Source organism: Balearica regulorum, chromosome 1, assembly GCF_011004875.1.
Source record: "Balearica regulorum gibbericeps isolate bBalReg1 chromosome 1, bBalReg1.pri, whole genome shotgun sequence".
Classification (NCBI taxonomy): domain Eukaryota; kingdom Metazoa; phylum Chordata; class Aves; order Gruiformes; family Gruidae; genus Balearica; species Balearica regulorum.
In genome coordinates this window covers 93968725-93981553 of record NC_046184.1, presented here as the reverse complement: position 1 = coordinate 93981553, position 12829 = coordinate 93968725, and the positions used below count along the sequence as shown (strand labels likewise).

Genomic DNA, 12829 nt, shown 5'->3' with positions numbered 1-12829 from the left:
GTGGTTAGTTTTAAGGTGTTCCAGACACCATGAATATTTCCAGGAAAAAAGATAGAAGTAAAAGAAGACATAAACACACATGCAAGTAATACATCTGTTCTCAGTTCTGTTAAAAGTTTGGATGAATGTGGAAAGTTGAAATGCTTATAATAAGCAAGTTACGTTAGCTAGCATAAGGCAAATGCTATGATAAAAACTGCAAGCTGTTTGACAGTGCAGGTACCTTGTGTGAAAACACTAACAAACTTTTATGTAACTTTAAAGTGCATTGAAACATTCAAAAAGGAGATTTTTGTCAACAGGGAAGTGTTGTGGTTTGATCTGCTTTTTCTCTGAAACTTTGACTATTTTTCATTACTACTTTACTAATGGCAGAACCGCAGTGCAAGTTTCTGGAAAAAAAAAACCTTCTTCTGTCTAGAAAGTATATAATATTTTGTTCATTCCTAGCTGATATAACTCAGAAGAGATTGTGATTCTAAATTAAATTGTAAGGAGCAGGATAGAGGTAGGCTTTTCTGTAGACACTGTAAGATGCAAAACTAAATGAGACTGGTAATGGATACTTGGGTGATTTAGTGTGATTTAGTCAATGTGCTACTACATTTTGTTGATGTGTTTATTGTGAGATGAAGCTAAGAAACTAAATATACTCTGACTATGACCTGTGGTGTACAAGATTTTTCTTTTTAAAAGCTGCTCTTCTTATGCCTCTTCTTCCTTGAACACCATTCACGTGAAACATTGATTAGCACTCTGGCACTTTGTGTATTTGAAGATCTAAATAACCACTTTATTTACCTGAAGACAAATTGCAATTACATAAAACCACATGATGTGTTTAGAAATTTTAGTCACAGGGACTAGGTGACCTGCATCCTGTTCCCAGCTTACTGCAAGTCTCATTACTTTAATCTTAGGTAAATCATTTAACATGTCCATACTATGGACTATGGATTTCTAAGGTATGCCTAGCAAGAAGGGTCAACTAATTGGAAAATTATCTGCTTCATGCTGTTAAAATACTAGTTTAATCTCAAAACAAACTGAGCACCAGATTATAAACCTATGAAATCTTTAGTTGAAATGTTTAGATCATGTTGGAATAGGGTTGGAATTTGATAATTAATTTAATTTTGAGATTTTTTTTTTTTTTAAATATATTAACATTCAGGGGTTTTTTCCTATGTAATGAGAGAGTATGGTTTGTTTGGTTGCACAAACATGATGAAATTGCAATGCATCTTCTCACTCTACCATATATAGAGTTTTAATAAAATAAATATTTTGTATAGGGAAAGCATATTATTTTAACATTCTGGAGGTCCTATAAATATCAGCATGTGAAACAGTTGTTCTGTACCAGGAGTAGTTCTGCTGATGTTTTTAATGCCATTTACTTCAGGTTTTTTTGAAATGTGTTTATATAACTTTTAAGTAGGACTTTTTATGTACACTTTGCCTCCAGTACTCCAAATATGGTATATGTTTGGTTCAGAATTGCTGTAGCCATTCAGTATGGAGGATAACTGAAGATCTTATGTTGGTGAGGAGAACTTTGGCCTTCACAAGAATCAATGGAGATTTTATTCTGTATGCTGAAAATCTAAAATGTTCTCTGTACTCATCTTTCCACATGTAATCTTGGTTTAACTCATCTGTTATCTCTTATTAACTCTCTCTTTCCAAATATACTTGTTTCAAGGAAGGTTTAAAATTAAATTGCAGACTCTCTAGTCTCAGATCACATTCTACTTACTTGAACAGGAAGATAACAGCTATCACTAAGTTATCAGTAAAAACATAGTGGGCCACATAAGCCAGTTTTGCCCTTAAAGTTAGTTAGAGTTTGAACATATGCAATATTACGTATTCCATGACTTGGTACTGCACTGTAAATACTTACTTCATTTCCTTTGTTTCACAGATGATGTATATACACCTGAGGATATTGCCAGACAAATTGGTGTGGATGTGGAAAAACCTTTGGAATATAGTGATACCTGGGAAAAGCCAATTTCTGGTAAGGTTAATAAAAGAAGACAATATAGCAAATTTTAACAGTTATGAAAAATAAAACCACCACCTTTCCTACACAAAAGCACCATCACTAAGAAGAAAAAAAAATTTGTAGTCATCCTCATCTATACAACTTCTTTTGGCTTCAGGATGCTACTAAAAGAGATAAAAATAAAAGTATTTCAAGGTCACTACTGAATCACTAATATATGCTATATATTAAAAATTACCATTACCAGTACTGTATCCTTATGATCAAACAGCCACAATGCTGTAAGCACTGATTTTTTTAATCCTAATAGTTTCTACATAGCAAGAGAGAATAGAGTAAATGCAGAACCAGAGTGTCCTCCCATTTATGAGAAAGTTTTGTTAGGATTGTTGGGAAAATTAGAACTTTAGGCTTGAAGCAAAATAACAATGTAGCGTAAATAAGGTTACAGGTTTTTTTACACATGTCATACCAGACTCATAATTTTTTACTTTTCTTCCAAGTCTTGCAATCATATTTTCAAAACAATCAAAATATTTTTATTGAAAAACGGCTTCCCCAAATAGGCCTTCAACAACAGAGTTTTTGTATTTCAGTTTTTTTCTAGTGAGCTGCTTAGAAATTTTCTGTTTCAACTGAAAAGTTGTAGTATAGATTGTGTTGGTATGCCATGTGTATACACAAACATACATACAAACATATAAACACCTTTACATGTAGAGAATTTATTTCATAAGCATAACCAAGAATAGAGCTTGTTTTAGCTGTGCTTTTTTTACTGGCATAAAAACTGACTGGAAATATTTTTCATGTTACCCTTGGATTTACTATTTAGCTGCAGCTGTGTTTTTTTTAGTTAGGTTCTCCTTTAAAACGTGTTATTAGATTTAAAAACACAGATACAAAGATATGCCACTAACTAATTTATAAACTGCTGTTTGCTCCTAATTCCTGCTGAATTTCCTTTGCACCTAATTTACCTGCACAAAGACAAGAGCCTATCTTGACAGCTGAGTTCTGATGTTTTATCTTCTTAAAGTTTATTCAGTCTGGCAATTGTACTTTGCAAAAATTAAGTCCACTGTGATAATATACTATCAGTGGTAGCTGGATGCAGACTTTAAACTGAAAAGAAGGATGGTGCTCTGCATTTTTTGTTACTGAATGTCAGGCAATGGTGTGTACTTAAGTAAATCCAGCTTGTCATTTGCAGAGACTGGAAGTTTTTTTATGCGCATAGATTGCAAGGAACATCTATATCTGCTTTTACTCATGACATTAGGTGCTTAAAGTTAAGCTTTTAGAGCTTTGAAGTAAGGCAATACCATGAACTGTAGTCTTTAAAGACAGTTGGGTGCAGTTGTGAAATTAGCTACTACTGTTCCATAATTTTCTTGTATACTTCTGTGGTCTAAGCTCTCTTCGTGAGGCTTTAATATGTATATCAAAATTCAGAATTATAGAATCATAGAGTGGTTTGGGTTGGAAGGGACCTCAAAGATCAACTAGTTCCAACCCCCTCACCATGGGCAGAGACACCCTCCACTAGACCAGGTTGCCCAAAGCCCCATCCAACCTGGCCTTGAACACTTCCAGGGATGGGGCATCCACAGCTTCTCTGGGCAACATGTTCCGGTGTCTCTCCACTGCCACAGTAAAGAATTTCTTCCTTATATTTAATCTAAATCTCCCCCTCTTTTAGTTTACGCATTGTCCTATCGCTACAGGCCCTGGTAAAAAGTCTCTCTCTGTTTCTCTTCTAAGCTCCCTTTAAGTACTGAATACTGCTGTTAGGTCTCCCTGGAGCCTTCCCTTCTCCAGGCTGAACAACCCCAACTCTCTCAGCCTGTCTTCATAGGAGAGATGCTCCAGCCCTCTGATCATTTTTGTGGCCCTCCTCTGGACTCGTCTCAACAGGTCCATGGCCACCTTGTACTGGGGACCCCAGAGCTGAACGCAGTACTCCAGGTGGGGCCTCACAAAAGCAGAGTAGGAGAAGAGAATTGCCTCCCTTGACCTGCTGACCATGCTTCTTTTGATGCACCCCAGGACACGGTTGGCTTTCTGGGCTGCAAGTACACGTTCCTGGGTTATATCTAATTTTTCATCTACCAGCATCCCCACGTCCTCTGCAGGGTTGCTCTGAATCCGTCTGTCACCTAGCCTGTATTGAGACTGGTGATTGCCCTGACCCATACGCAGGACCTTGTACTTGGCCTCGTTGAACTTCATGAGGTTTGCATTGGCTGATTTCTCCAGCCTGTCAAGGTCCCTCTTGATGGCATTCCTTCCCTCAAGCATGCAAACTGCACCACTCAGCTTGGTGTCATCCGCAAACTTGCTGAGGGTGCACTCGATCCCACTGTCTATGTCATTAGCAAAGATACTGAACAGCACTGGTCCCAGTACAGACCCCTGAGGGACACCACTTGTTACTGATCTACATTTGGACATAGAGCCATTGACAGCAAGTGTTTATATGGGGCTGTCTGGCCAATGCCTTTTCCATCAAATAGTCCATCCATCAAACCCATATCTCTCCAATTTAGCAACAAGTATGTTATGTGGGATTGTGTCAGAGGCCTTGCAGAAGTCAAGATAGATGACATGAGTCGCTCTTCCCTTATCCAGCAACACAGTCACTCCATTGTAGAAGGCCACTGAATTAGTCAGGCATGATTTGCCCTTGTAAAACCAGGTTGGCTGTCTCTCATCACCTCCCTGTCATCCACGTGCCTTGACATAGCTTCCAGGATGATCTGTTCCATAATCTTACCAGGCAAAGAGGTGAGGCTGCTTAATCAGATATTGCTGTAAGTTAGCCAGTATTTGACTTTGCTTTTAAATACATTTACTTTTACTGAAAAACTAGTGTGTGTTAACTGAAAAATTTACCATTATGCTACGTACAAGAAATTAAAAAGATAGGTTACAACACACATGAATTAAGCTTGATGTGTTAAGAGGTTGCACACCCTCCTTTTTCATGAAGAGTGACAGAGTCAAAGAAATACATTCCCAGTCCACAAAGAACCCCTGAGATTAAATAAATCCTAATAGTTCACCATGCTGCTGTCCTTGCAAGAATCTACACTATCACAAAATCCCTAAATTCTATTGTGCGTCCTTGTTTACAAGCTCAGTTTCCACAGATTGTTAATTAGATTTGGTAGCTTCATAGACCATCACCCAAATCATTGTGGAAGTAGTATAAGGGAAGTATGGGGATTCTTGTTTTTCCAGAGTGCAGTATAGTAGATTCAACTGTGACACAGTCCACTGAATGTGATATTTTGGCTTGCATGTAACAGTTGCAGTTGCATTGTTCAGAAGATATGATAGAAACCACTGACAAGTCAATACTCGCACTTTTTTACCCCATAAATATCTCAGACAATTCCATTCCCTAAATATGGGTAGGGGAAAAATTAATCATGGATACTACCATGTAGTAGTATCTAGTATATGATGACTTATATATACAAAAAATTTACTATCCTTTTTCAGATCTTCAGGCATGTTTTGGTCTTCTCCATCTGGGGATTAAGAATGAATATGAAACCTACAAATGCTATTTTCAAAACCATTACATCTTCCTGAATTAGGTAGAGCATTATTTCCTGTCTTGATCTGAGGTATTTTAAAAAAATGTGTTTTATAAATGACGGCAAAAGTCCAAAAGGAAAAGGGAACAGAGAAAGATAGATATGTTCCTCTTTGTATATTGTAAGTATTTCTAAAAAGGCTCTCCCAGATGAGTCTTTGGATCTGCTCCCTTCTCGCCCACAGTCACTCTATTTATATGGTAAACTAAAGTCTGATATGTAGGGCCCGAGGTACTCTGTGTAGCCAGTAACTCAGTATCAGGCAACTGGTGTATTTGTTGACATTGGCAGCACTGTAAGGATTATATTACTCCTGAGGATTTTCCCATTAGGTACAAAAAGTCTTTTGTTACATAAATGTGTTGCACATATCTCCTGTTTTTTTCTTACGGAAAGAAGTGCAAAGGTGAATAGTGGAAGAAAGTTTTTTTCTTTTGCCTTTCCTTTGCATAATAAAATCCTTTATAATTGCCTGGAAAATACAGTAAAATGTTTTGTAAGTATCAATTTAAGAGGCTTAGGTTCTTCTTTCAGACCTCACTGTCAAAGGACCTTACCAGATCAATTTAATGGATATCGGCTGGATCTGCACTTTGAAACAACCTAGTCAGGTGCCTCAGGAGTTTCTAACGCAATAAGTGTCTCTAGCTGTGTCAGTGCATGAAGTGACAGTGACTTTTTTCATTTTTTACTTTTGAACGGCATACAATAAAATGTCCCTAATGATAATACCCTTTTTGCTACATCTTTTGCTTCAAGCTGAGGGTGACCAGTTTTATCAGTTCGAAAGTACAAAAGATCAGAAATTTTGTGAGCAGGATACTGAAGATGTTTCCAAGTATACTGAGGTGGTGTTTATTGTGGGAAGAAGTATCATGTTGGCTGCCAAAAAATTACCGTTGACAGAAATGAGTAACTACACTGAAAATGAATCACTGAAACACTTGTACGAAATCCCAAAGGAGCAACATTTTTTCAGTGTAAGCTTGGTTTAAAGCTCCATGGCACACACTTCACGAAGAATTTAAGGCTGAAAATACAACTCATTTCAGCTCCTAATTTCACCTCTTCGCTTTTGATATTAAATCATGAAAACATTGTTTGAGAGATCAGATTATAATTTGTAATAGGTTTCTGATGTTTTGGAATTTGAGATTAAATAATTAATAACACTGCCTTGTAATGTCATTCAGTAACTACATCACCTGGCCCTCAGCATGCTCCTATACCTCCTGTCAAGCCTACACAAATGCGAAGAAAACCTCTGCCTCCAAACACCGTGACTGGTAAACCAGGGAGCCCAGGTATCTCAGCCTTTTCAGCATAAATATTTTATTACGTGTAAGATAATGCTGAACTGACTAGCAGGGTATAGGAGGTTTTATACTATAGATTCTTTGTCTTTAATCTGTGATATCCATAGAAACTAACTTTCTGGAACGTACAGGCCTTGTGTCTTTTGTCTTCATACATAACTGTTTTCCTTTCGTTTTCCTCACCTAGTTATGTCAAAACCATCCCTAGTAAGGGAGCTGAAAGCGAAATGGCATAATGCAAGTCATCCTTTAAGATGAAGATTAATCTTAAGAATGTTTCATGTCTACTAATAGGATTTGCAGTTACTTGATGTGCATATCAGGTGGGAGATAGTGAATATTATGCTCCAGTGTGTACTCCATGCTGATCATTTGCAAAGAACTATGGCACGTCTATTAACCACTGCAAATAAGGAGTTAATAGGCACCCAGAAAACTAACTGCAGAGAGGCAGAGCGAACTATTTCATGTGCAAAGAGTTTAGCTTAATTCCTGTGCTACAGTATTCCTGCTTCTCAGTGTAAGAGCATACAGAAACTTTCACGCTTCCTGCTTTATTTCAGTTTTACCCTGATTCTGATATTCTCTATCCTTAGGTATGTTTTGTCTTTGGATTCTGTCTAAGAATCCTTAGGCTAACATCATTCCAGGTAGTCAGAAACTATCACCTCATTGTGCTTAGCATCATGAGAAATACTTCCCTCTTCATATTACTCTCTGTAGTTCACTGGAAATATAAAGGTCTTGGGTCTGCTGTATTTCCTGTTGGCTTTCTTTTAGTTTGTTTCATCTGGGGCTTTGTGTGCTATTAAGGCACCAAAGACCTAAATAATTCTTTAGTATTTTGTGCAGCAGATAAGAAGCAAGAATCTCCAAGCTGAATGAAACAAGCTGTATATTTACTCAACAGTCCAGCCAGGATCAAAATGTTGTGTCTGTACTTGCTGTTGATTGGTGGTGTTGCCTTAGTAATAACTACAACAGCTATTGTCAGTCTTAAGCTGTAGCATAAAAAAAATGTTGACCTGATACATTTTCTTTTGCTTGTAATGGAGTCTATGCTAATTTTCTCTGTTAAGTGTCTAATTAATTTACCAGTGTTTTGAAATTTCACCCTTTTTTCCATACACTAGAGGCCAGGTTATGTGGTAGTCAGCGGTTACCATACCTTCCTAGGCATTCAAGATGGAATAAATTGGTTAGATGATCTGGTTCTTCCTTGTGGGGCCTGTAGCAGATTTTCCTTTTTCTGTGTTTTCCTAGTGTTTTATCCAGCTTAGTTTTAAACATTATAATTGAGTTTCTTCTGGTTCCCTGGAGAGACTATTCCACAGTACTAACAGGAAAAATTTGCCTCGATGCTGCTCTTGGATTTTCCCTTTCATAATTCTGTCCTGTTTCTCCTTCTCATTAACAGGATTAATTCCTTACTTGCATCTTTCTTACTCATCCAGTGGAAGAGTATTATGGGAAAGTTTCTATGCAGACATTAAAAGTCTCCTGAATGGAAAAAAAAGGAAACAAGAGAGTTCCAGAACCTTTCTGAAACTGGACTCTAGTGTGAAATTTAATAAATTTCCACTTTATTAAGGAAATTTGTGGAAACTAGGGAGAGAATCTTTATTAGGAGAATCTTAATAAACTTCCACTTTATTAAGGAAATTTGTGGAAACTAGGGAGAGAATCTTAATAAATTTCCACTTTATTAAGGAAATTAATAGAAGGTAGGGATTTTTCTTGTTTTAAACTTGGTTCACCAGAGTTCTACCTTCAGTCACCATGTTCTCCCATTATATATGCATGGAAGGCAACTACATTATGTAGTTCTTGATTTTTTGGGGGTTGAGATTTCACAGTCATGCAGTGGTTATCTGGGAGTATCTGCACGTTTTGTGGATGTAGTTCTTGCCTTTTACAGCTATTTTGAAAACAATCAAGACATCCTTTACCATGGATTGTTTGACTTTTAGAAACCTGTTTTCTTTATTAGGTGATAACAGCTAAAGAGTAAAAGCAATGTCACATAATCTAAAATAATTTTTAAAATAGCTATTTAATTGTGGGAGATAATATTCCCTTTATCAATCAGTTTCTGTCCAAACTTATGGTGCCTACTACAGAATAGATCAATTCAGAAGGCAAGCTTTTTCCCTTGGGTCACTTAGTGTTATAAATGTTGAAAATGTTGGACATTTGAAGTGCATCTTGATTTCATTTAGTGGAAGCTCCAGTACTATTCTGTGGTTAAACTCTTAATGCAGACCATAGTTAAGGACTCTGTGTTTATCGTTACACATGTTCCAGCTCCAGCCTTGCTAATATATATATTGTATTGAGAATAGGAATGAAAGGACCTTACCTGTATTTGAAGGAAGAATCCAAGTTTCAGTTGCTGACTTAAGCTATTCTGTCTTACAACTCATGAAGAAATGTGTTCTTTTATTTGAGAAACAGAAATGTCAATGCTGGTCACTTTGCATCCTTTTACCAGTCTGTGTAGGATGGTTCTGTGCATTAAACCAGGTCATATTCTAGCTGGCTGAAGTCCTCCAAGACAGTCTCCAAATAGCAAAGAATTTTCTTACTGGGTTTCAGGAGTAGGTTGTATTGGCAATAAGGACAACTCAGAACTTTTCTAAATCCAACTGGAAACTGTTGTATAAGTTTTGAGGGAATATTACAGTTGAAATGAAAGCACTTGTTTCATGAAGCAGTTGTCAGAAATCTGAGTTCTGTTACAAAATCAGAAAGCTGTTTCACTCTTAAATAGTGAATGCCTTGTTGCCACAATTTCCTCCTCCTGTCACTATAGCAAAACCTGCTGGACCAACACCACCTGTGAGAACAGGAACATCATATAAGACACCAACAGCTTTTGCAACACCAGAGTATTATGGTAAGCATATTATAGACAGTTCTCATTTCTTTTTTTTTTTTTTTTTTAATTGAACATAAAAGTTTCCTTTTATTCTTTCGCTACCCTTTCCTGAACTATATCGATGCATTGTACTTTTAATATAAGTAGTATTCTGTCTGGGGTCGTTATGATTTCCTTTATGCCACTTTGCAACTTTCCTAACTTGACCGAGTTCATCTGGCTGTCTTCTGATACATATCTTGGTATAATGAGAACATGATGGCCCTTCCATCTTCCAAGAAATCAATACGTGCTTAGTAGGTTTTCAATACTATTGAAACTACTAAGTGACTACTTTAAATCTGTGAAGGGAGTAGATAACGCACTTCTTTTCGTGATCATTTCTTTTTGCACAGGACATAAATTCAAATTATTATTTGACACTTACTGATAGTGCTCAACATGGTTGTGATATAATCCTAGCTATCTGATCAAACTGCCACCATTTAAATAGAAAAAAAGAGTAATAGGGTAAACATAGTGGTTAGCTGTTAATTTGCCCTTTATAAAATTGGGAGTTAACAACACATTCAGACCTAAATCTCCTCAAAGCAGCATACAAGAATGGGTTTGGGGGAGGACGTGTTTAGAATTTTTGAGCCAAAATATGCAGCTCTAGGTATATTGTCATAAATTATGCTGTTTCTAATTCTCCTGGATTTATAGTAATACTGAAAGTCTTGTCTCCTTATAGTAATCATGAACTCGCTCCGTTCAGCGAGTTCATGTGACCCTTAGTGCTCCGTAAAGCAAGCTGGATAGTAGATTTATTAAAAAAATGCTTGTTGCGAATGTATTGTGTTTTGTCCATTGAGGTCCACTGTAGTATTTGCACCTAAGAGAAGATTCTCTTCAGTATAGTGCCTATTTAACACAACACTGGTGTCATGAATCCTGACTGCTTTAGCACGTTTCTGTGTTTCCCACAGTTGATGCAACTGTCTTCAGCTCAAGTCCTACATCAGAAACAGATTCTTCAGGCAAACCAAGGTACCAAGGTAGGATTTTAATAGCTATGATATTTTTATTTGAGGGAAGACTGACCTATCTTGTTTTCTCATTTGAAGGCCAAACTTTCATTTGATTCTGTTTCACTTCAGTGTCAGATGAAAGGGCTGTAGTGCAAACCATCAGCATATTCTTGCCTAAATTTTACTTCTTTTTTCTTCCCTGCTACCACCTTCTAGTTTACAGTCTTGTCCACAAACATGTTGTGGCTTTTCCTGTGTGCCAGCAGTAGTACAACCGCACACTGTTCACATTCCACTAAACCACATGAAAATCTTCCTGTGGGCTTGCAAGCATACCTGGAGAGATATGGCCCCAATACCAGTGCAATTTACTATAAGGGATATCTTCCTGTCATATATGCCTCACCTCTCATTCCAGGCTGTTCACATTCAGATAGTCTAGTAATATGGTAACATGTACTAGACTAGATGATAAAGTAGTCAATAAAAAAATCCAACAAGCAACTTAACATTGAATTTGTGCATTTTATTCCTAAACATTTATGTTTGACTTGTGCAGGTTTTTACTTGGTGCCCTGAGATGAAAGTTGTGCACTAGGTGAGATGGCATTGACATTTTGTAAAAACACACTATTGAATAACAGCTCTTTCCTATTGCTTTCAGCCCCCCATGTCAAATACATGAAAAAAGATGATGATGTGCCTTGCTCTATCACAAGCTCTCTTGAACATTTTCCTCAAGAAGAAGCTGGCAGCAAGGAAGAACCTACTCGTCCTCCACAAAATCCTCCAACCAACCTCACAGTGGTGACTGTTGAGGGCTGTCCAACTTTCGTCATATTGGACTGGGAAAAACCGGATAATGACACTGTTACTGGTTAGTTTGACTTCCTTCCTCCATTGTATTAGAATACAGTATTTCCAGCTTATTTTTATTTTTGCAGTGGTTTTATGCCATTTAAAAAATGTTTGAATCCCAAGGGCATCTTATACCCCAGTGCTTTTATTTTGTGCTACTGTCAACTCCAGTGTGGATAAGAAAAGGCTACTAGATTAGAACAAGATTGTCACAACTATATCATTGGTGTCAGCGATGACACAAAGAGATACTTAAGAAATATGACTCTCTATCTTCTCTTAATTTCTGGCTTCTCTGTGTACAGAATCTGGTAAGACCTAGTCAAGAAGTTCCAGCAATGCAACACTAGTCTTTATTATATAGATGCATACACATAATGTGGACCTCTTCCTTGACTTGAGAATGTTGTTGATCAGCGGCCCGGATGCAATGAAACCTTACGTCCATTTAGTAAGTCAGTAGAATTGCGCCAGCATAATACTTGCTGTACTCACCGTAGGGTCACTAAGTTCTCTATGTTGAAAGAATCTGTTTGCTTTTTTCATTTCTAAAGGAAGGTTTTTGTACTGAGAATAAATCTTTTGTGAGTCTTGCAGGAATCAGTACGTAGACAGGTAAGCATGCAAGACAACCATTCATAATTTTTCTGTTGCCTTCTGTATATCAACACAAGCTTACCAAACTTGAACATTCAAACTAATTAACAACTGAAAATTATGGTTCTTCTGTACTGTCAGGAAAATGACTTTTGTTTTTACCATGGACATAAATCTTTGATTTGCAAAATCACTGGCTTATCACAGCCATGACCAAACAGATTTGGCTGTGTTGCATTAGAGGTGAGTAGAACAGATAAGACTAGAAACTGTGAGAACAAAGACTTGATCGTTAGCCATTCACTGTAGCATGTAAGTGGGATGTTTTCAGATGTGGTATACACATGTTGTGAGAGATTTCAGTGCAGGGGTATAATTAGGTGACTGTCACAAACACAGCCACTCTCTTCCCCAAATTATTCCTTCCTTGATTTTCTAGAAATAATTACTAGGTTTAGCCTCTATTCTTTCGTGCTCTTCCCACTGTTTTGAAAAATAATAAATGCAAAACCAAAGGGACACTCAAAACAAAAATTAGCCTTAATTTTTTTTCC

At 37.1% G+C, this 12829-nt stretch overlaps 1 protein-coding gene across 1 annotated transcript in view; it reads left to right on the top strand.

The window, feature by feature from the left end:
- LOC104631546 (target of Nesh-SH3) overlaps positions 1-12829 on the top strand; it is a 164967-nt gene that overhangs the window by 126207 nt on the left and 25931 nt on the right. Inside the window, 5 exon segments of the mRNA XM_075766839.1 lie at positions 1928-2023; positions 6810-6920; positions 9745-9828; positions 10779-10847; positions 11485-11697. Of these exon segments, the coding sequence (XP_075622954.1) occupies positions 1928-2023; positions 6810-6920; positions 9745-9828; positions 10779-10847; positions 11485-11697 (573 nt within the window).